The 26,103-nt window shown below is 38.9% G+C and overlaps 1 protein-coding gene across 4 annotated transcripts in view; it reads right to left on the reverse strand.

Annotated features, from left to right (window-relative positions):
• tmem135 (transmembrane protein 135) overlaps positions 1–26,103 on the reverse strand; it is a 540,960-nt gene that overhangs the window by 280,714 nt on the left and 234,143 nt on the right. For 3 of the 4 annotated variants that reach the window (XM_043691565.1, XM_043691564.1, XM_043691562.1), the window contains exon 5: positions 25,233–25,298. The exons of the other annotated variant lie outside the window; for it this stretch is intronic. In XM_043691565.1, coding sequence (XP_043547500.1) covers positions 25,233–25,298 — 66 coding nt within the window. The remainder of the gene's footprint in view (positions 1–25,232; positions 25,299–26,103) is intronic. 4 annotated transcript variants of the gene reach the window in all.

Genomic DNA, 26,103 nt, shown 5'->3' on the forward strand with positions numbered 1-26,103 from the left:
CTTGAAACGCATAAAGGTGGGTGAATCCCCAGGACCTGATCAGGTGTACCCTAGAACTCTGTGGGTAGCTAGAGACGTGATTGCTGGGCCCCTTGCTGAGATATTTGTATCATCAATAGTCACAGGTGAAGTGCCGGAAGACTGGTGGCTGGCTAAAGTGGTACCATTATTTGAGAAAGGTGGTAAGGACAAGCCAGGGAACTATAGACTAGTGAGCCTGGCGTCAGTGGTGGGCAAATTGTTGGAAGGAATCCTGAGGGACAGAATGTACATGTATTTGGAAAGGCAAGGACTGATTAGGGATAGCAAACATGGCTTTATGAGTGAGAAATTATGTCTCACAAACTTAATTGAGTTTCTTGAAGAAGGAACAAACAGGTTTGATGATAGTAGAGTGGTAGACGTGATCTATATGGATTCAGTAAGGCATTCAACAAGGTTACCTCAGACTACAACAGAATCTTGATCAGATGACCCAATGGGCTGAGGAGTGGCAGATGGAGTTTAATTTAGATAAATGCAAGGTGCTGCATTTTGGGAAAGTAAAGTTTAGCAGGACTTATTCACTTAACGCAAGGTCCTAGGGAGTGTTGATGAACAAAGAGACCTTGGAGTACAGGCTCATGGCTCCTTGAAAGTGGAGTTGCAGGTAGATAGGATAGTGAAGACAGCATTTGGTATGCTTTCCTTTATTGGTCAGAGTATTGAGTACAGGAGTGGGGAAGTCATGTTGTAGTTGTATAGCCTATTGGTTAGGCCACTTTTGGATAATTGCGTGCAATTCTGGTCTCCTTCCTAACCGAAGGATGTTGTGAAACTTGAAAGGGTTCAGAAAAGATTTACAAGGGTGTTGCCAGGGTTGGAGGATTTGAGCTATAGGGAGGGGTTGACTAGGCTGCGGCTGTTTTCCCTGGAGTGTCAAAGGCTGAGGGGTGACCTTATAGATGTTTATAAAATCATGAGGAGCATGGATAGCATAAATAGACAAAGTCTCTTCCCTGGGGTCGAGGAAGTCCAGAATAAGAGGGCATAGTTTTATGTTGAGGGGGGCAAGATATAAAAGGGACCTAAGGGGCAACTGTTTCACGCAGAGGGTTTTGCATGTATGGAATGAGTTGCCAGAGGAAGTGGTGGAGGCTGGTACAATTGCAACATTAAAAAGGCATCTGGATGAGTATATGAATAAAAAGGGTTTGGAGGGATGTCGGCCAAGTGCTGGCAAATGGGACTAGATTAGGTTGGGATATCTGGTCAGCATGGACAATTTGGGCCAAAGGGTCTGTGGCCGTGCTGTACATTTCTATGATTCTATTTCATAGCTATTACAACTAGCAAAATCAAGTTTATGAACTTTGTGGAATAAAATTTCCTCAAAGCTAGTTCCTAAAAATAGCATACCTATTGAATCGTGTTAATTTCTAGTTTTTAAGATAGAAAATTTTGATATTAATGACTTGCAAGTTTTCAAAACCACACCCTTGATATAGTTTCCAATTTTGTGAAATCTCCATTGAAATTGCCAACAATGATCATCAGCATTGATCTTCATGTAACTTAACTCTGAACAGGCTGCAAATGTAAGCCTTAAATGTTAGCTGCAAGAGTGTCCAAAGTCACATTTATGGGAACGACATGATCGTTAAAAATTCTAGTTACTGAGTAAAACAAACTACAGATGGAAACCTTTTCCTGATTTATCAGAACACAGTGACCAGATTATACAATCCTAAAATGATAGGCTAAACGCAAAACGGAATCAAGAGGCCAAGAAAGGGAAGTGTCCAACTTTTAACATTGAAAATAGCTATCAAAGTACCACCTACAGCAGTCACAGATATTGCAAGAATTTCAAAAGTTATCAAAGAAATTCAAGCATATTATATCAAATTTTATTTGCAATAGAATGAATTCACTCAGATCAACATCAAGAATTACTATTTCCATGAGGTAGGTATTGGAGAAATTTCTTGAAGTCATACCCCAGCAAGAGTCATGGTTTGGAGGTGCTTGGTGTTGGTCTGAGGCGTACAAAGTTAAAAAAACCATACAACACCAGGTTCTAGTCCAACAAGTTTATTTGGAAGCACTAGCTTTCAGAGCGCTGCTCCTTCATCAGGTGGTTGCGAAGTAAAAGATTGTACGACACAGAATGTATAGCAAAAGACTGTCACCTGGTGTTGTATGATTTTTAAACCAGCAACAGTGAAGGATGGAAATTTCAAAAGAAGAATCGCTCTTGCAAAGACAGTTGAGTTAGTCACAATACCACGTCCTCTCCCAGAAACCCTACAAATATTTTTCCTTTTCAGTGCTTATCCTTTGAAACTCAAATGAAACTATCCTCAACAGCCTCTCAGGCAGTATGTTGCAAGAGATGCTGTTCTTCTGTTTCTCATTGAGTATGTATTAAATATTTCAAGTATCATATGGCTCAATGCACACCTCACCATGTGAGGCCATCGAAGGCCTGTATGGATTTCAGCAACTATCAAGGATAACCTTCAACTAGAGATAAGAGCTGCAAATAATCAGCTGCACAAAACATTCTTGAGCAAGTGCAGTTTGTTTAACATTGCTGTCAATATCATGGAATCTAGCCCACACTAAAAGCAGCAACACATACAGCGTGAATTAATACCAACTCCAATAAACACAATTTGACATTAATATGCCTGTGCATAACTTGGCACAACTGAATTTCTAATGAGCACATTTTATCAAGTGCTGTAAATGACAGTACAGTTGCACCATGACAAACAGAAAATAGAGAATAATAAAGAACAGCTGAATATGCAATTTCTTCCCCAGAAGACATCATGACATTACAATGAGAAAGTTGTTCAAAGTGGACTTTTAAATCATAACTCTAATAGTTCAATATTGCTGGGAAGAACTGATTACTTGCTTGATAGAAAAATATTTAAATCAATCAATCAATAATGGGACATCTTACTCAGCTTTATTCAACATTTCTCACAATTCAAAAACTTGAATAAAAACATTATTCTCTGCCCTTCCCTTGCAGCCAACATACAAAATGGTGCAGTTGACATAATTAAAAGGAAAACCAACTAGCCAAGACAAATACACAGACTCCAGAAAAATGAAACAAAGTTACTTAAAAACTTAACCTCTTTATACCTGTATTAATAAAACTGGGTGGCTACAGGGAACACTACAAATGCTTTACAATAACTTCACAAATTTATAAAAGACAAGCTTAGAGTCACTTCATATGTTCATCTAAAAGATTACTTTCTTTATTGTTTTTTGACAACTCTTTCAGGTCCATAACATTGCTGAGACAAGAGCACACAAATTGCAGATTGTACTGACTTTCACAGAGATAAGGAAATGATGGGTAAAGCCTAGCAACACATCTGGTTCCAATACTACTTGGATGAGTAGAATTTATTCCAACCTTATTTAATTCACCTCATTTAAAGTATAAAGCATCAACGTGAGAAAAACAATGCAGGATAAAGTGAAAACCGGTTAACAAAAACAAAAATTGTGCTCATTTATATTTCCATAATTTGAAAGACCACAATAACAAAATGATTTAAATGCTGTTTTCAATTGTCATTTTATTCTGCTCCCTTCCATCAAATAAGACTTGGCAAGTTACTTTCTTGTCCTCAAAGGACGTGATTAACAATATACTAAAAAACAATGTATTTCACATCAATCACTGTGGATCTACATGCCCATTAAATGTAATTTTTGCATGCTTCTTTGTAAACTGTATTCCTATCCGTCACATTATACTAACTCACAGCATGAGACAATATTCATCACTTACGCAGGTATAACAAACTCAGGTTCTAATCTAATCCTGCGTTTAATTGTTACTAACCCAGAGTTATATAAGACTTCTTACTAATCATACTGATCTTCCGCGTCTTCAACTCAAATTTACTTAAATTTTACTATAAATAAATTTGTGCGCCAATATTCAATGACAAAACAATAACCATGTAACTGCAGTTTTAATTGTGCATTTTAAAGGGTGAAAATAGAGATGACAAAGTAATTGGAGGAGGCAGAGGAAAGAACTCAGATAGTCAAAGTCTTCAAGCTGATTTGTCTAGTCTCTAAACAGATGCGAGACAGCCAGTGATTGATGTAAATATAGTGATTTTTAGATCACATAATTCAATCCAAAGGATGGACTATTTAATGTGTACTAACCAGTGCTAAGAATTTAGCCAAAAAACTACTTTCTTTACCCAATGTGGTTAAATGTTCCACTATTGTGCCTGCATTAGCAGACAATAAATGCTGCATTATGGCACATTAGCCAAAGTGATTTCCCAAACTATTTGTTCCATAACAAATCAACTGGAATTTAGCCAATCATATGTATACAGTACAAGGTTCAACCTGTTGAAATGCTACATGATGTCAAAAATCTGAGAGATGTGAACAGTCTGGGTCAGACATGACAAAGAACAGACTTACTATCAAATTAGCAGTTAATGCAACAGGGTAATGCAATCATCCCTCAGATGCTAGAGTAGTCCAAATTTACTAATCCCCAATCTACTTGTATTTTTACTTCTTAACACCCCTCAACATCCTCTGAAATAAAGCTGGAAAAGAAAAATGGTGAATGTTCCAACAATTAAATGTTTTATAAAAACGCTATCTGCAGTGAATGATTTAATTTACATTCAAAGGTCGTGTCTCTACCCCTGAACCTGGGTTCAAGTCCCACCTGCTGCAGAGGTGTAAGATAACATCTCTGAACAGATTGGTTAGGAAAGTAAGCAAATTCTATCATCTGAAGAAAACTGGAGTCCCCTCTTGTGGCGTAGTGGTAGTGTTCCTATCCCTGAACCAGGAGGTCTGGATTCATATTCCATCTACTCCAGAGATGTGTTATAACATCTCTGATCAGACTGATTAGGAAAATAGGATAAATGAAAATAAATCAATATAAATTCTATTGTATTTCAGTAGACTGTGGTACTTTGACAGCTCAAGAATACTTGTAAATTAGTCCAAAATTAAATGTAATTCTGAAGACTTGTACCAAGAACTGTACATGGAAATAGTGCAACATATCATCTTCAAAACAGAGATATAAATATCCCAGCATTTTAGATCAGGAGGCAACTAAATGTTAGACATCATCAGTACTTGTAGCTGAACTTCACTGTTACTAGTTATAAGCAATTTCACACACACAGAGCATGATGGGAGGTACTAATGGATGTAGGGAAGAGAGGAAGCACACCTTGGAAAGAGCGAGTAAGGGAAACCAGTGAGCATATACAAACAAGCAACAGATAGATAACACACCAATAAACATAATGACAATGGTTTTAAATCTAGTCGTGGAAATCCTAATTAGCAAGATCATCTATGCCCTAATTTAGTTAATCTTGCAATTGCCTTTGGGTACACTTTCACACTAATTTAAATCCCCCTTGTATTTTGCAACCACATAACTTTACAGTCTTTCAAATGGCTATTTGGCAGACTCACCAGTATTCCGAGCTAGTGGGGCACAAGCTCTGGAGACACTGCCTGCAAACAAGAACCAATGGATTACTTCAAAAAACCCTCGATTTCTGATGCTTTCAATTGTAAGTGTCAGATCACTTTCATATTCTGAACAGACAATGGCAATCAAGATTATTTTTGGAGGATTTGGGGTTGAGAAGCACAAGATGGTATAATACAATATGCGACCAAATATATTCATCAGCTGTTTGTTCTGGATATATTCTTCATGCAGCTAAGTTATGAATTCTACATGCTGCTTTCTTGACTGAAGTGATTAAAATCAGGTAATTTGGTACTGTAGACAACTGGAAAAATAGTTTAATCTAAGTTCAGTTTTAAGTATGGAAGAAAATTAATCAAATTTTATTAGAGATATTAATTATTCATGCTATGGAGCTACTTTGCAGTTCATTAATCCAAAGATATAGTCTAATTGCTGTACACAATGGAAAATTAATGCCACAAGTCCAGAACATACCATTTTATTATTAAAAGGGTCTAACTTGATATATTAGAAATACAATGGTACCAAGTCTCTATAATTATTTCCTTTCAATATTTAGAAACTACTGACAGTGCCTTTTGTCTCTAAACAGTTGGTTAGTACTTTTTCTCTTTACCATTTCTTACTTTTTAATGCGAACAACGTCAGTCTAAGGAAAACATGTGTTTCGACCATTGTTAATTTGCTAAGGACATGCTAAGGGTTCGTTTCAGGAATGCTAGTATATTGGAACAGTTACTGTTTAGTAGTTAAATAATCCATTATTTTGTTAAGTTTTCCAATTCCTTCTTCCTTTTGTTGTATTTTAACCACAGTATATGGGTCAAGTGTGCTTTGCTTCATAACAGATAATTTGACCAATTGATTTGCATCCAAAACACAATGCCTGGCACTTGCTTTAAAACAGGATAAAGTTAGGATCTAAGCTATCTTCTTAACATAATATGAGGGTTTGGTCCGGTCCATCATACATTGTACTGTCAAAATGTGTGAAGATCCAAAAGATATCAACATATCAACAAGACATATCAGGTATGACTCATTCTAGAATGTATTTGCTTTCTTATTTGACGGAACATTAAGTCTACACACAATGTCCCAGCCTTCAAATTTAACTCAGATCATGAAGTCACACAAGGATATGTACAGGGTGTACAGCTGCCAGTGGCCCAATTTTTCCAAAATTCTCATTGTACTGCTTTGTAATTGGGCACTCATGCAATCCTCCACTGGATCTGCAGCAAATCATTATACCAAAGAACAAACTTGCTCTTACTCTGCACATTAACCATCTTATTGTGCACTGAGTCTTCCAGACATTATGACAAGATAAATTTGACATAATAATATAAATCTGCAAAATACTGCATTGAAAGGTGCAATTAATCTAAAGAAATATGCATTAGAAGATCACTGTTGAATTCTAACTCAATGTCACTGCATCCACTACCAATTGCCTTCTACCCACCCTACCTCCAATGTTCCAAATAAAAAAAAGTTCTGTAAGACTTAAAGAAGTTGAACTCTCCAGTGCATGATGTATGGCTCCTTTGACAAATAATTAGATCTAGGCACAGAAAAAGACCAATTTGTTTGCACAGCATTAAGGAAATGGTACTCATTTTAGAGAAAAGAAGAGATAAATTAAATTAAGAAGCACTTTTATTCTTGAAAGTTAACAGACTGAATTTTCTCCAAATATACAAACTAAAAGAGCTAATTTAAACATTGTGAGGCATCATAAATCTGCATTATGGTTTCTGTGAAAAAAGTTCATCCTTCTTTAAAAAAAAGACATGAATGTCTCACAAAATGACCCTCAGAAGCCAAATAAGTTCTCTTGTACATGTACAACAGCAGCTAAAAACAATCAAACTGTGTTGTCTTAAGAGACAATTACTCAAGGTCTTTAAATAATTCTCAAATTCCAAGACTGACATTTGTGAAAATACTATGGTTTTAATTGGGTTTTTTTTTTAAAAAGAGAGGTGTTGAAACAGAAGTGATAAGCTGTCTATTTGAATCTAACAAAGTAAACAGCTTGAGCAGCCTTGGGTTTTTTTTAGTTGGAACAATAGAAGCAGCCTGAATGGGTGGGGTCGAGCTCCCCCAGAACCAGGACTTTTCATGTTCAGTTGCAGTTGCTAGGGTCTTCAAGCTATGTTTAGAAGTAGCAGTACATCTCTTCCTGTTACCTACCTACCTACCCACCCACTCAGGTTTTGCATGTTTTTTCTTCTTGGACTGGAGAATTACCTGCAAGACAATTTATTTTACTGAAATTGCCTTTGCTAAGGGTTTGTTTCCGGAATGCTAGTATATTGGAACAGTTACTGTTTAGTAGTTAAATAATCCATTATTTTGTTAAGTTTTCCAATGAGTTAATTTTTCCAATTCCTTCTTCCTTTTGTTGTATTTTAACCACAGTATATGGGTCAAGTGTGCTTTGCTTCAAAACAGATAATTTGACTAATTGATTTGCATCCAAAACACAGTGCCTGGCACTTGCTTTAAAACAGGATAAAGTTAGGATCTAAGCTATCTTCTTAACATAATATGAGGGTTTGGTCCGGTCCATCATACATTGTACTGTCAAAATGTGTGAAGATCCAAAAGAGTTGATAGGGTCAAAAAACGAGAGAACAGAAACGGCACAAGACATATCAACATAACTGACTTTGATTTGTGAAACTATGAAGAATTAAGATTATTAGGCTGTAATCATTTTGCTGGATTGTGATAAAACTGCCCAACAATAGCCATTTTACGGCATCTTAAAAGAACACTACTGTTTCTTAAAAGACGGGGATATCCAGGATTGCTGTACTAAATCAAGCCGGCAAGAGCCACAAGCTGAAATGATATGAAAACAAAACAAAGGAGCCTTCACTCACTCCTACAATCACATCTGCCCAGTTCACCTATAGCAACTATGAAAATCGTGATAGCTGCTGACTCAAACTACAAGTTTTCAACCTTTTCGCTTCAAAAACAAAATCTTCCAGTAGCCAAACCCACAATTGTATTATTTTTGTTTTTATATTTAACTTTTACCCTTACTTTATATATTTGCAACTATAGTTTAGCTAATTTTATTTTTCTCACTTAAATACAATAAAGTAAAAGCTTTATAATTATCTAACCTTATACCTTGTGTTAATTAAGACTTTTCATATTTAATAATGTTGGTGCAAATAATAAAGTATTAATTATTGGTGCAAATTAATAAAGTATTGTGCAAATGCCTAGATTTTTTTAAAAAATGTCAATAAAAATACACATTGGAATCTTTTATTTTAAAAGAAACAAGGCATTTGAAACCATAGGTTTCTAAATAATTGCAGATCTTATTCAATTCATTTCAGGTAAAACACCAAACTGTTTAATATTTTATATCTCTCTGTTTGAACAGTGTTTGTAGACTTGGACTTTGTATTTGGATTGTTTCAGTTGAGCAAAATCCACTGTAGAACACACTGCTTAGCTTCTAACCCTATTCCTGAAACACCTCTACTCTGAGATCAGGGTGACACTTGTCTGTTTTTCTGCAATTGCAATGGAACGTATGACTAAAATATTTCCTGAGCAAGCTGTATCTTCAAAGACTCCAGGAAAACGTGTATTAAATGACTTGACCATATATGCAAGAAGCTGAAAATGTGTTGCTGGAAAAGCGCAGCAGGTCAGGCAGCATCCAGGGAACAGGAGAATCGACGTTTCGGGCATAAGGTCTTCTTCAGGAATTATATGCAAGAACACAAGATCAACAGATTTAGAAACATTCCACAATTTAATTTTAAGAATACCCATCATTGACTTTATTTTTAAGTGAATCTTTGGAAAGAGAAATCAGTTTTATTTTCTCTTTAACTGAAATGAGAAAGATCAACAGAGTAGGTGTACGTACACATACGTGCATTTTGGGTTATTTAGAGGAGTCAATATTTATATTTTCATGTTACAAACTACAGTTACTAAAATCAATTTTTGCATTTTCATTAAATGGGTTAATGTATCGATATTTTTGTGTTTGTGAAAGAAACCTGGCTGTTGGGTCTTTTCATTTTAAGTCTAATATAGTTGATTATATCAGGATTCGGTAAAATATTGTTATCTTATGTTGCAAGCCATGGAGTACTGGGATTAGAGTGACAATGCACTCTTAACACATTGGTTATAACACTTTTCCACATATATAGATATGCTGCTATTTAGCTTTACATTAAACCACTCAGACTAAAAAAAAAGACTATGGATAAGCTTGTAAAATTTTTGAGTTCATGAACCACTTGGAGAACATCGTGACAAAGATGTCACTTAACCACCTTAATGAAACAATACAGAAGTTTCAAATAATCTGTGTACCACTCTCCCAGTGGATGACCTTTACAAGATCATACTGGCAATAATTGACTAATGTTTCTGATTGTATTAAGTTAATCTACATTGTAGAACAGAAATGAGTAACCTAATTCCACTTATAGTTACAAACTGAGACACTGGTGTGATTCACTGCAGACTGTCGAAATAAATCCAAAGTCCACTATCTCAATTACACACAAACACACAGCAGTATGATGATGCCATTATAATAGCAGGTACAGCCATCCAAAGACAATGGCAAAATTAAAGGGCAGTGATAAATTTTCTCTAACAAAGACTCTGATCATTTACATTTTGTACTTCAATTACCAGAATTAATGAACACCTACATTAATAGCAACAGTTTACTTCTAGGACTAAAACCAGAAAAAAAATTAAGGGTCTCAAATAATAAGACATATTTTGAAGTAATTAAAATGAAAATTGGTGTGCAACTTGGTGACTGTAGACGCAGTTAAACCTAGAAATCAGGAAACTGTTGTTCTGAGTTGGCCCTGTGTTTCAGATGCCTTACCACATCAGAAATTCAAGAATAGAGTCAGCATGAAATTTGTGAGTAGTTGCTGTACTGTACTTCGATGGCAAAGCTGATTGGGTGCAGATGTTTGCAGGTAAAGGGACGACTGGAAAATGGGAGGCCTTCAGAAATGAGATAATGAGTGTCCAGAGAAAGTATATTCCTGTTAGGGTGAAAGGAAAGGGTGGGTAGGTATGGGGAATGCTGGATGACTAAAGAAATTCAGGGTTTGGTTAAGAAAAAGAAGGAAGCATATGTCAGGTGTAAACAGGATAGATCTAGTGAATCCTTAGAAGAATATAAAGTCAGTAGGAGCATACATAAGAGAGAAATCAGGAGGGTAAAAAGGGGACACAAGATAGCTTTGGCAAATAGAGTTAAGGAGAATTCAAAAGGTTTTTACAAATACATTAAGGACAAACGGGTAACTAGGGAAAGAATAGGGCCCCTCAAAGATCAGCAAAGTGGCCTTTGTCTGGAGCCGCAGGAGACAGGGCAGATACTAAACCGGTATTTATGGATTCATGCAAGACTCTGTTGCCTCACTTTTTAGATTAGAACATTATGGCACAGACAGGGAACACAGGAGGCTAACACCTTCAACACCTCAACATCTTATCTGCGCTGACACCAATTGTTACAGTTAACCTGAGAATGTAACATATTTTTAAAAAGTTTTGTGATTTACATATGAAAGAAGTGAAACTATCATGGTCATTCTAACAGATGAGAGACTTAAACAATCAAGGTATTTTTCAATGTATAATTTCAGTTACATCACACTGTAAACTTTTGCTCTAAATTCTGTGTCTTACAAATGTGCTCTCCACAACCACCTGATGAAGGAGCGGTGCTCCTAAAGCGAGTGCTTCCAACTAAATCTGTTGGACTATAACCTGGTGTTGTGTGATTTGTTACTGTAGAAAAGGATATGGAAAAATAGAATGTAGAGAAATATATTGTGACATCTTGCAAATGTCCGTATTACAGAGGAGGAAGTGCTGGATGTCTTGAAACGCATAAAAGTGGATAAATCCCCAAGACCTAATCAGGTGTACCCCAGAATTCTTTGGGAAGCTAGAGAAGTGATTGCTGGGCCTCTTGCTGAGATATTTGTGTCATCGATAGTCATAGGTGAGGTGCCAGAAGACTGGAGGTTGGCTAACGTGGTGTCACTGTTTAAGAAAAGTGGTAAGGACAAGCCAGGGAACAATAGACCAATGAGCCTGACATCGGTGGTGGGCAAGTTGTTGGAGGGAATTCTGAGGGACAGGATGTACATGTATTTGGAAAGGCAAGCACTGATTAGGGATAGTCAATATGGCTTTAAGCGTGGGAAATCATGTCTCACAAACTTGATTGAGTTTTTTGAAGTAACAAAGAGGATTGATGAGGGCAGAGTGGTAGATGTGACCTATATGGATTCAGTAAGACGCTTAACAAGGTTCCCCATGGGAAACCAATGAGCAAGGTTAGATCTCATGGAATACAGGGAGGACTCGCCATTTGGATACAGAACTGGCTCATCAGGTGGTGGTGGCGGCGGTGGAGGGTTATTTTTCAGACTGGAGGCCTGTGACCAGTGGAGTGCCACAAGGATCGGTGCTAGGTCCACTACTTTTCATCATTCATGTAAGTGATTTGGATGTGAGCGCAAGAGGTACAGCTAGTAAGTTTGCTGATGACACCAAATTTGGAGGTGTAGTGGACAGCGAAGGTGGTTACCTCAGATTACAATGAGAACTTGATCAGATGGGCCAATGGGTTGAGGAGTGGCAGATGGAGTTTAATTTAGATAAATAGGAGGTGCTGCATTTTGGGAAAGCAAATCTTAGCAGGACTTATACACTTAACGGTAAGGTCCTAGGAAGTGTTGCTGAACAAAGAGACCTTGGAGTGCAGGCTCATAGCTGCTTGAAAGTGGAGTCGCAGGTAGATAGGGTAGTGATGAAGGCGTTTGGTATGCTTTCCTTTATTGGTCAGAGTATTGAGTATAGGAGTTGAGAGGTCATATTGCAGCTGTACAGGATATTGGTTAGGAACACAGCATGCAATTCTGGTCTCCTTCCTATTGGAAAGATGTTGTGAAATTTGAAAGAGTTCAGAAAAGATTTACAAGGATGTTGCCAGGGCTGGAGGATTTGAGCTGTAGGGAGAGGTTGAATAGTTTTCCCTTGAGCGTCGGAGGCTGAGATTGTACAGGTTTATAAAATCATAAGGGACATAGATAGGATAAATAGACAAAGTCTATTCCCTGAGGTGGGGGAGATCAGAACTAGAGGGCATAGGTTTAGGGTGAGAAGAGAAAGATATAAAAGAGACCTAAGGGGCAACTCTTTCACTCAGAGGGAGGCACGTGAATGGAATGAGCTGCCAGAGGAAGTGGTGGAGGCTAGTACAATTGCAATATTTAAAAGACATCTGGATGGGTATATGAATAAGGAAGGGTTTGGAGAGAAATGGGCCAGGTGGTGGCAGTTGGGAATAAATTGGGTTGGGATATCTGGTTGGCATGGACGAGTTGGACCAAAAGGTCTGTTTCCATGCTGTACATCTCTATGATTCTATAAATACCGATAGGTAGGTAAAAGAAACGTTAAGGTACATTCATTCCAGTATCAGTAAATTTTAACTTCCACAATTGTCAAATCTCATTCTCTCAGACTTTGTTTATTATTGAACATATTAAATTAAAATTGAACATTTTCTTTGGTTTTTCTCCCTCTCTACGCCATTTTCTGTACATAATTTGGCATAGTATTATTTTTCTAACTTGTAGGATGGGAACAGAGGTGGACAGGCAAAGTAGTTTGTTAGGTCAATCAAGAGGCTATTAAAGCCATTAATTAGGGTTCCATAGGGTCCAGTTGGCGTCACAGCCAACATGAATCATCAGGAGTATGGTAGATGCCTGAAGGTGATGGTCTCCCAATGACAGACAGAGGAGACCCTTGTCAGGGTCACTTTGAGGTCCCACTGTTTGCGGCTGCAGCTGTGGCCAGCTAAACTGCCTGGCACTTGCAATACTGACCATTTTTATTTTATATATGCTATCAGTGCGGAGGGGGGACGTCAAAATGGAGACATTCTTTCTGTCCCTTTCCCCTTACCTGCATTACATGTTGCACCACCTCTAGTGATGGCAGATGTCTACTGACCATCCCTCAAGTTTCAACACCTGACAGCCATCCTTAATTGAAAACAAGTGTGCTTTTGAATCATTCATTAGCCGAAGCATCCAAAATCTTGCCTATAATTTATACTTCAGACTATGTGCTGCAAAGAATTCTTTATTCAGATCAACAAAATACATTGCTGCTTGAAAATACTCAACAGACTTTGCAGCACTTATTCCAGATGTTACCAAGCTTGCAGAGTATTTACCACATTTTCTTTTTTCACATCAGATTTACAGCACCTGCTCTATTTTACTTTTGTGAAGAGTTGTTTGTCATGTTCACAGGTTTCAGTTCTCTTTTAGAGGGCTGTGTGCCAAAATAGCTTTCCAATCACAGCAAGTTCAAGGGCAAAACCTCATGAAAGGTTTGTAGGTAACAGTAAATGGCTCACAACACTCATTCACTGATGACGGTAAATTCATGACAGATGGTGAAATCCAACCAGAATGACTGTGGTTAAATTGAGTTAACTAGTGAGACCATGTTTGCAACAAGTTCACTGCATAATCTATAAACTGACACCTTCATGGAAGAACTTAATGGTTGTTTTTATAGTGAACTTGATGGGCCGAATGGCTTTACTTCCACTCCTATGTCTTAAAAGCTCTAACTTATTCTATACTCACATAGAATATATATGATGTCTCAAATTAATTTAGATTTTTACATTTTGCTTTCCTGATCAAAAGAATTATACTGTTCCCATAACATAATTCTTTAAATCATTTAATAACTTACTAATGCTACAAGTTAACTATCAATGAAAAATTATAATTCTAATAACAGTGGCTAAAAACTAATGCTAATTTTAGTGAGACATTATTCAAGTATATAACATAATGAAATGTAGATTAAGCTCATAGGAAGAGCATATTATATGATCCTTTAGCACATTTCTCTTTTGCATTATCAAGCACAAATAAACATCATAATGTTTACCCCATCAATGGAATTAAGTTAAAAATTGTGAACAAAACCACCTGATGAAAAAGCAGTGCTTTGAAAGCTAGTGCTTCCAAATAAACCTGTTGGACTATAACCGGATGTTGTGAGATTTTTAACTTTGTACACCCCTGTTCAACACCAGCACCTCCAAATCAATGGAATGAAGAGTCACAAAGCACAACTTAACTGATAGCTAGTCTATTTTTTTTTAAACTCTATTCTTATCTAATCTATTGGGTGCATATACTAAATGCAGATTATCAAAATACTACACAAATTTTCAATGTGCACCACTGTCTTTTTTTTAATTGGTAGATATTATAAATTATTAACAATTGTATTACAAAGCTGGGAGTAGCAAATCTGGTGCCATTTCCTGTACTAAACTTAATGTGACTGCAAGTAGTTTCAAGTTTATTACCAATGATCAAAAGGGGAGGAATAAAGATGCTTTATACTTAAGAATGCATTGTTTAACTTAGTCGAGTATTTCTGCAACCTAAAACTATTAAAATACCCAACTTTTTGACTGGATAAGACAGATAATAGCATTACTCTGCTTCACCAAATTAAGGCTCACATTTCACTCTAATAAATCCAAAATGTAGTTATGCTAGATGATAATTTGCATCACTTAAAATATTGACTGGAAGAAGGCTAAGACAGGACATGAGGAAAGTCTTCTTTCCCAAAAGGGTGGTGAGTGCCTGGAATCCTCTGCCCAGTTTAGTAGTTTAGGCAGAAACACTTAGACATTTTAAAGGAACCTAGATGTGCACTTGAAACACTGTAGCCTTCAAAAGCTATGGACCAGAAACTGATAAGTGGGATTACAATGGACAGTCTGTAGATAGACAACAGTGTGAATTACAGCTTAGAAAGCACTCACTTTTCTATGGTTCAATGATTAATTAAAATCCAACAATAAAATTCAAACTTGCCTTTATTGTTTGCAGTATATTTTAGCACTTATTGTCAGATTATGCCAAAAAAAAGTTTGTGTTGATCGTCTTCACTTGTAAGTTGATGTTTAAATATTATGGAGTAATTTACTCGAGCCAGAGAACAACATGATAGGTTCAGATCGATCTTCCTAAACAATCCCTTCCCCACAAAATAAGAGATACCATAATTTTCATGTTTGGGACAAGAAACTGAAATGGAAGTTGGACTGCAGTAACTGGAAAATCAGAAAAACTTTTGTAACCTGAAAATCAGTAGCTGCATATATTGTTAAACTGCACGCTTTGATGTTGCTTCTTGAAGTACTAAAAGGGAGTACTCAAGATGGAAACCCCAGCACCGAGAAGTTTTTAAGTCTAAGAAATTCAACCTGACAACAGCCCTCTGATACAACTTTTTAAACACTCTGTAGACTCAACCTGTGGCAAGAGTGACAAAGAAGTAGAACATCCAGAATCTGCAGCCAGAAAGCACCCATTTCTCCCTTTCGCTGTCTCCTTGTGGGAGAAGGACAGAAAAATGAAGCTTAGAGAACAAACTTATACGAGAAAATGAACTGATCAACCATCACCCTACAAACAGCATTTCATCATTGTTAAAACTGAAGAGTGCAAGACAATAAAGTTCTACCCATAGTGTACGTGTTAAACCATTTTTCTTTTGCTGCCTTAATCATGACTGCATGTACTTGGAGGGTACTTTAAGGGGGTCTTGTTAAAATTGCATAGATTAGAAATTCTTTCTTTTCACTATGTTGAAGTTAAATGTGTTATAAAAAATAGACTTACTTTCTCAAACACTGATAAAACCTGGTATGAATTGCTTTTGTACTGAGTTTCAGTCAGTCAGTGTTTTAGTGATCTCTTCAGGATATTGTACATTTAGACATTTCAGGGACTGCTTATAGAATAGTGGGACACAATTGTCAGTGCATGCTTTCCAGTTAAATCATGCTAAAAGTGGTGAAATACATACAGAATCCAGGGTCCAATCCTGAGAAAACAGCAATAGCTGTCAAGCAACATAATTTCAACCTCTCAGTCAATCTAACAAACTAACTTATACTTAACATACTTTAAATCAGGTTCCAGTATTTACAAGTCATTCAGTTTCAACAAACCAGTTCATTAAGTTTCACAGCTTTACACATCATCTTTTAAATGATACAGGACAGTAAATTGTTTGAATAAAGGCAAAATACTGAAGACACAGAAAATCTGGAATAAAAGCAGAGTGCTGGAGAAACTCAGCAGGTCGAACAACATCTGTGGAGACAGAAACAGTTAAAATTGAGTCAGATTCTACTCTTCAAGAGTTCACAGGGGCTGCAAGACCTGCTGGGTTTCTTCTGCACTTTTTGTTCATATTTCAGTAAATAGTTTTAGCAGGACAATATTTCATTGAAATAAAAATAATGAAAATATTCACCATTTTTTCTTATGAACTATTTTTGTTTTGGTTAAGACAATTGCATGAAATGTGTTGGAAAAGATAGTTAAAAACCAAGCGTGTTCCTCTGGTGAACTTGCTTTTGAAAGACACGGAATTCAGTACCGTTCTGGTATTTTGTTTAATTTTCTCCACTTTCTTGATGGGAAGACATTGCAGTAGTTGTTTTGACACCAGTCTAGCAATCCAGAAATCCAAGTAATGTTTTGGGGACCAAGTTTCAAATTCAGAAAGGTCACCATGTAGAACACCAATTGGAAGAAGGGTAGCAAGAATGCAGAATTATATTCTGGTTGAGGGTCTTTACTTGGCAGTACCACAACTGACTAAGCTGGTCAAGTCCTAAAGGATAGCTCCGAGACTAGGCGAAAGTGAGTACTGCAGATGCTCGAGATCAGAGTCAAGAGTATGGTGCTGGAAAAGCACCGCAGGTCAGGCAGCATCTGAGAAGCAGAAAAATTGACGTTTCGGGCAAAAGCCCTTTATTAGGAATCAGGCTGAGCGCCTCTGGGGTGGAGAGATAAATGGAAGGGGAGTGGAGTGGGCTGGGAGGATGGTAGTTGAGAATGCAATAGGTGGATGGAGGTGGGGATGAAGGTGAAAGGTCAGAGGGGAGGGTGGAGCGGATAGGTGGGAAGGAAGATGGACAAATGGGACAGGTCATGAGGATGGTGCTGAGTTGGAAGGTTGGAATGGTGGTAAGGTGGTGGTGGGTGGAAGTGGGGGGGCGGGGGGGAAAGAGTTTCTGCATTAGAATCGATCTGAATATTGTGGCACAGACCATCTCACACAGGGCAGCTCACATCTTAAATTCAATATCTGGACCGACATGACACCAATTGTTAAAGTTCACTTGAGAATATACTTTTTAAAAAGTTCTGGGATTTGCATATGAAAGAACTGAAATCAACATGTTAATTCTAAAAGATGAGAGACTTAACAAATAATCCACGTCTTTTTCAATATATAATTTCAGTTACATTACACTGTAAACTTTTGCTATAAATTCTGTGTCTAACGATCTTATACGCCACAACCACCTGATGAAGCAGCAGCGCTCAGAAAGCTAGCGCTTCCAAATAAACCTGTTGGACTATAACCTGGTGTTGTATAATTTTTAATGAAAAAACTCAAAAGCAAGAAAAACACACCTCACGTCATCCTCACCAATCTACTTGACGCAGATGCATTCGCCTAATATGGGATCCATAAAAATAAACATTGCACAATCCTTGTGAAAACAAATTCCAACCTTGATGTTGAGGATACCCTCCATCGTATTGTGTGGCACCACTGTCATGATAAATGGAATAAATTTCAAACAAATCTCGCAAACGCATGGCTCTGCATCCGTAAGGCATTGTAGACAACCTACAGCAGCAGAATTGTACTAAATCCTAACCTCATGGCACAGTATTTCCCCCTACGCAACCATTAGATCCAACGGAGAAATCAGCCCTGTTACAATGAAGAGTGCAAGAGGGCATGTCAGGAGCAATAACAAGCATACATAAAAGCATGGTGAGACCACAACCAAGTGCTCAAATACCAAGTAGCATTAGTAAGTAAGTAATTCAACAACCAACATATCAGACCAACACACTGCGATCCAGCCATTTTGTGAATTATGGTGGACAATTAAAAACTCTTTGGAGGATGTGGTTCCACAAATAACCTAACCCTCAATTATAGGGGAGCCCTGCATATCAGTGCAAAAGCTGGGTCTGAAGCATTTGCAACACTCTGTAGCCAGAAGTGTGAATTAAATGACCTATCTCAGCTTTCACCAGAAATCTCCAGCATCATAGTCTTCAGTCAATATTGCAAGATATCAAGAAACAACTGAAGGCACTATGGACCCTGACAATATTTCAGCAATAGTACTACTGAAGATTTATGGGCCAGAAAAAGCCACTCCTTGAGCAAAGCTTTTCCAGGACAGTGACAATACTGACATCAACTTACAAGAGGAACATTTTACAGGTATGGCTTGTGCACAAAATGCAGAACAGCCCTGCCAATTACCACCCCATTGGTCTACTCTCAATCATCAGGAAAGTGATGAAAGGGGACCACTCAGCCCCTGACCTTGTTGCAGCCTTAGTTTAACAATGAACAAATGAGCTGAACTCCAGAGGGAGGGATAGAGTGACTGCTCTCAACATCAAGACAACAACATTTGAACAGATGCGGCATCAAAGAACCAACTCTCCATCAAAAGGTCAGAAGTGTGGTTTTCAACGGTGACTGCTCAATGTTCAACACCATTCACAACTTTTCAGATACTGAAGCAGTTCATGACCAAATGCAGCAAAAACATGCAAGAATAGGTCAGAGACTACAAATCCTGCAATGAGTAACTCACTTCGACTCCCCAAAGCCTGTCCTTCATATACAAGGGACAATTCAGAATGGTGATGGAATATTCCCCAGTTGCCTAGAGTTTAGCTCCAACTACACTCAAGAAGCTTGACACCATCCAGAACAAAGCAGCTTGTTTGGTTGATCACATCCACACTTCCCACAATTGAAGTATAAAGTGACAGCAGTGTGTACCATTTACGAGATGAAAGGCAACAACTCATCAAGTCTGCTTAGTCAGCACCTTCCAAACCAGTGATCACGAGCATCTGGAAGGACAATGGTAACAGATACAGGGGATCACCACCACCTCAGGTTCCCCTTTAAGTCACCCATCATCCTTAATTGGAAATATATCACCGCTCCTTCAGGTTTGAGAGGTCAAAGTCCTGAAACTTTGCTCCCTTGTGGATATCTTTGAGGAGAAAGTGAGGTCTGCAGATGCTGGAGATCAGAGCTGGAAATGTGTTGCTGGAAAAGCGCAGGTCAGGCAGCATCCAGGGAACAGGAGAATCGACGTTTCGGGCATAAGCCCTTCTTCAGGGCTGAAGAATTCCTGAAGAAGGGCTTATGCCCGAAACGTCGATTCTCCTGTTCCCTGGATGCTGCCTGACCTGCTGCGCTTTTCCAGCAACACATTTCCATCCCTTGTGGATATACCTACACCAAATGGACTGCAGCGGTCAAGACAGCAACTCACCACAACTTGCTGGAAGCCCACATCCCATGAATAAATAAAACAACTTTAACAGAAAATTGAATATAAGCATTATAATTTTCCATTTCAATCATTTAAACAATTTATTAAGCAATGCACTTAAGCATAATGTCTCCAAATGCTCTTTCTGCCACATTTTGCAGTCGCTCTTCATAGATTAGATTAGATTACTTAGATTACCTACTTAGATTACTTACAGTGTGGAAACAGGCCCTTCGGCCCAACAAGTCCACACCGCCTGCCGAAGCACAACCCACCCATACCCCTCCCTACATTTACCCCTTAGCTAACACTACGGGTAATTTAGCATGGCCAATTCACCTGACCTGCACATCTTTGGACTGTGGGAGGAAACCGGAGCACCCGGAGGAAACCCACGCAGACACGGGGAGAATGTGCAAACTCCACACAGTCAGTCGCCTGAGGTAGGAATTAAACCCGGGTCCCTGGCGTTGTGAGGCAGCAGTGCTAACCACTACAGGTATAGCTACAGGTAATATTTAAAGCTCTGACTGTTACCATCATAACTGGAAAGTATGTGACTGAAATATTTTAAGTGCAAAAAAAAGATTCAATTGAAAAAATATTAAATCAAAGTCTGTTTGGAGACTTACTTAATCTTCCATGGATTTATCTTATTCTGTGTAGAAACACTCAAACATAGTGAATCATTTGTAAACCACTCTAAACTAGATTTTAAATCTAAAGTACTAGTAGTCACCATAAAACAAATAATGGCAACAGGGTAGGTCCCACTCGATTCGAAACATAACATGAAAACTATTTTCAAGGAATGTTATGAAAGAAATCAAAGTACGAGAGATAAAAGCAAAATATTGCAGAAGCTGGCAAAGTTAAATAAAAGCAGAACAGTATGAAAGAAACTCAGCAGGTCATGCAATATCTATAGAGAAAGAAACAGAGTTAACTTTTCAAGACATGATGAGTCTAGAGAACTCCAGTACTACAATAAGTACTAGAGATGGCTTTTTAAAATATTGCTAAGTAATAATAGAATCAGTAATGTGGGCGTGATGAGTATCAATATGAAAGTCCAAACTTAAAGTCAGAGTTGCCATCTAGAACTCAACTTTAAAAAGTTAAAAAATTTATGCAAAGTGTTGATTCTATTGGAATCAACCTTAAAATTGAAGTTAAGTTCCATACAGTCATGAATGTGGTGCTGGAAAAGCACAGCAGGTCAGGCAGCAGCCGAGGAGTGAGACAATCGATGTTTTGGGCAAAAGCCCACCATCAGGATCAATGCTGTGCTTTTTCAGCAACACACTCTTGACTCTTATCTCCAGTATCTGCAGTTCTCATTTTCGCTTAAGTTCAATACAGTCTTGCGAGCAGAAAACGTTTAAAACAATATATCTGCAATCACAAAATTGAAATAAAGCACTTTAAATGCCTAATTCCTACATAGGTTAACAGTTATCTCAGTTACCAAAGTTTCAAAACATAAATGAAAATTGCAGCATTCTACTGACAGTACTTCCAATCACGGACCTTCAGAGTGGAGCTGTGGGACCACTGCTCAGGATCAGTATCATTGCTCAGGGCTTTTATTCACTGCGCCCAAGCCATCTGAAGTAGTTATTTATTCCTGGTTACTGTCCAAAGGCATCTTTTTGGGTTCAACAGCAGCCCTTCTAATAACCAGTGCCTCTGGTAGCCATTTGAATCAGTGGTCAGAGGACATAGGTTTCTTGACAGCTAGGGCACTTTGACTTTTGTTTACCCCCTCCTCTTATGTGGAGGTTGTAGATTGTAGAGATGTGCAGCACGGAAACAGACCCTTCGGTCCAACTCGTCCATGCCGATCAGATATCCCAACCCAATCTCGTCCCACTTGCCAGCACCCAGCCCATCTCCCTCCAAACACCACCTATTCATATACCCATCCAGATGCCTTTTAAATGTTGCCTCCACCACTTACTCTGGTAGCTCATTCCATAGACATACCAACCTCTGCGTGAAACATTTGCCCCATATGTCACATTTATATCTTTCCACTCTCACGCTAAACCTATGCCATCTAGTTCTGGACTCTCCCACCTCAGGGAAAAGATCTTGCCAATTATCCTACCCATGCTCCTCATGATTTTATGCCAACCCCAGCCTACTCAACCTCTCCCTGTAGCTCAAATCCTCCAACCCTGGCAACATCCTTGCAAATCTTTTCTGAACCCTTTGAAATTTCACAGCATCCTTCAGATAGGAAGGAGACCAGAATTGCACACAATACCCCAAGAGTGGCATAACCAATGTCCTGTACAGCAGCAACATGACCTCCCAACAGCTGTACTCAATACTCTGACCAATAAAGGAAAGCATACCAAACGGCCTCCACTTGCGACTCCACTTTCAAGGAGCTATGAACCTGCACTCCAAGGTCTCGTCATGCAGCAACACTCCCCAGGACCTTACAATTAAGTCCTGCTAAGATTTGCTTTCCCAAAATGCAGCACCTCACATTTATCTAAATTAAACTCCATCTGCCACTCCTCAGCCCACTGGCCCATCTGATCAAGATCCTGTTGTATTGTGAGGTAACCTTCTTTGCTGTTCACTGCACCTCCAATTTTTTGTGTCATCTGCAAACTTACTAACTATACCTCTTACGCTCACATACAATTCATTTGTACAAATGACGAAAAGTAGTGAACCAAGCACCAATCCTTGTGGCACTCCATTGGTCACAGGCCTCCAGTCTGAAAAACAACCCTGCACCACCACCCTCTGTCTTCTACCTTTAGCCAGTTTTGTATCCAAATGCCTAGTTCTCCCTGTATTCCACCAAGATCTCACCTTGCTAACCAGTCTCCCACGTGCAGTCTTGTCGAACGCCTTACTGAATCCATATAGATCACGTCTACTGCTCTGCCCTCATCAATCTTCTTTGTTACTTCTTCAAAAACTCAATCACATTTGCGAGACATGATTTCCCACGCATTTAGCCATATTGACTATCACTAATCAGTCCTTGCCTTTCCAAATACATGTACATCCTGTCCACCACCGGTGTCATGCTTTCCTGACTTATCCTTACCACCTTTCTTAAACAGTGGCATCATGTTAGCCAACCTTCAGTCTTCCAGCACCTCACCTGTGACTATCGATGATACAGATATCTCAGCAAGGGACCTAGTAATCACTTCCCTAGTTTCCCATAGAATTCTAGGGTACGCCTGATCAGGTCCTGGGGATTTATCCACTTTTATGCGTTTCAAGACATCCAGCACTTCCTCCTCTGTAATATGGACATTGTTCAACATGTCACCATTTATTTCAATACATTCTATATCTTCCATGTCCTTCTCCACAGGAAACACTGATGCAAAATGCTCATTTAGTATCTCCCCCATCTCCTGCTGCTCCACACAAAGGCCGCCTTGCTGACTTTGAGGGGCCCTATTCTCTCCCTAGTTACCTTTTTATCCTCAATGTATTTGTAAAAACCCTTTGGATTCTTCTTAACTCTATTTGCCAAAGCTATCTCAGGTCCCATTTTTGCCTTCCTGATTTCCCTCTTAGAGTATAAAAGGCAGCAAGAGTATACTTAAGGAATCACTCCATCTCTCCTGTCTATACCTGATATATGCTTCCTTCTTTTTCTTAACCAAACCCTTCATTTCTGTAGTCAATACAGCATTCCCTACACCTACAAGCCTTTCCTTTCACCCTAACAGGCATATACTGTCTCTGGACTCTCGATATCTCATTTAGAGTCATAGAGATGTACAGCATGAAAACAGACCCTTCGGTCCAACTCGTCCATGCCAACCAGATATCCCAACCCAATCTAGTCCCATCTGCCAGCACCTGGCCCATATCCCTCCAAACCCTTCCTATTCATAAACCCATCCAAATGCCTTTTAAATACTGCAATTGTACCAGCCTCCACCACTTCCTCTGGTAGCTCATTCCATACACGTACCACCCTCTGCATGAAAAAGTTGCCCCTTAGGTCTCTTTTATATCTTTCCCCTCTCACTCTAAAACTATGCCCTCTAGTTCTGGACTCCCACACCCCAGGGAAAAGACTATGTCTATTTATCCTATCCATATCCCTCATGATTTTATAAACCTCTATATGTTCACCACTCAGCCTCCGATGTTCCGGGGAAAACAGCCCTAGTCTATTCAACCTCTCCCTATAGCTCAAATCCTCCAACTCTGGCTACATTCTTGTAAATCTTTTCTGAACCCTTTCAAGTTTCACAACATCTTTCCGATAGGATGGAGACCAGGTTGCAGCTGGGCTTACTGGGATTTCCCACTGGAATGCTCTCCAGTGCTGAATCATGGCTGGTGAGGAACTGCAACAGAACTGCTGGGGTTTGCTTGGTCTGTGGTGGTGGTGGTGGTGGAAGAGAGACAGGGAGAGGGTTTGCGGAGAGAAGTAGAGAATAATAAAGGTTGAGAAGATGATAAGGGAGGAAGGTTGGCAAAGATCCCATATAAGTGAATGGGGAAGGCTTCTCAGGGAATAGTGCCAGGTTCAGCTGTGCAGAGTCCTCTTGTGAGGAGCTCAGACAGTGGTGAGAAATAGTTAGAGAGCACAAGTCAGGAGGCAGGGAGTGGCTCGAGAGGCAGATGCTGCTCCAAAACAGCACCAACTGGATCAGGAAAAGTACTGCAATACTGGAAATTACATTGGTCTTGTTATTGTATGGAAACAGGGCTGCAGCTATTTCTGCATCACACTTTCAGTAGTATTGACAGAACGTGGTCAGTGCCATTAGGTTTAGCAGCATCCAGTGTCTTGAGCCAGTTCTTGATAGCGCATGGAGTAGATTGATTTGGCTGAAGACTGACATCTGTAATGCTGGGGTCTCCACAGGTGGTTGAGCTGGATTATCTATTCAGCACTTTTGACTGAAGATGCATACAAATGCTTCAACCTTGTCTTTTGTACTAATGTACTGGGCTTCTCCATTATTAAGGATGGCCTCAAAGTGAATACCCACCCAATCAAGCAGAAAAGGATTAGGTGAATGTCAAAAGCTTAAAAATTAAAGTTTTACCCCAAATCGTCACATTCCTAACCACAACAGAATTAACATAGGCCTCATTTTCTTTTTTTGGAGACAACTTTGCGATATACCTCAGTGAATAATGCAAGCTCATTGGTAGATGAATAGTAAATTGGAATTATTTTCAATGACACAAAAACAGACAGTGATAAATTCTTACCTCGCCATGTTTAACTGGTGTGATAAGACCCCTTGTTACTGCCATTCGGAATATGCTTTCAGTTGCCTGTAAAGAAAGACAGTTTTAAGAATACAGAAAATGAGAACCATTCTAAAAGTGAACATGGCACCTTTTTCTTCTCCCCCATAAACTAGTACTTACAGTAAGTCTCAGAAACAAATATCTCAGAAGCGAAGTTCTCATTTGTAGACATGTCAGCCTTAAATAGAGTCATAGAGATGTACAGCACGGAAACAGACACTTCAGTCAAATTCGTCCATGCTGAACAGATATCCTAACCCAATCTAGTTCCACCTGCCAGCACTTGGCCCATATCCCTCCAAACCCTTCCTATTCATACTACCCATCCAGATGCCTTTTAAATGTTGCAATTTTACTAGCCTCCATTCCTCTGGCAGTTCATTCCACATAGGCAACAACCCTTGTGTGAAAAGGTTGCCCCTTAAGTCTCTTTCATATCTTTCCCCTCTCACCCTAAACCTATGCCATCTATTTCTGGACTCCCGACCCCAGGGATAAATCTTTGTCTATTTACCCTATCCATGCCCATGATTTTATAAACCTCTACAAGGTCACCACTAAGCCTCTAACACTCCAGGGAAAACAGCCCCAGCCTATTCAACCTGTCCCTATAGCTCAAATCCTCCAACCCTGGCAACATCCTTGTAAATCTTTTCTGAACCCTTTCAAGTTTCACAACATCTTTCCGATAGGACGGAGACTAGAATTGCACGCAATATTCCAAAAGTGGCCTAACCAATGTCCTGTACAGCCGCAGCATGACCTCCCAACTCCTGTACTCAATACTCTGACCAATAAAGGAAAGCATACCAAACGCCTTCTTCACTAT

This window comes from Chiloscyllium plagiosum, chromosome 6 (assembly GCF_004010195.1).
Source record: "Chiloscyllium plagiosum isolate BGI_BamShark_2017 chromosome 6, ASM401019v2, whole genome shotgun sequence".
NCBI classification, from domain to species: domain Eukaryota; kingdom Metazoa; phylum Chordata; class Chondrichthyes; order Orectolobiformes; family Hemiscylliidae; genus Chiloscyllium; species Chiloscyllium plagiosum.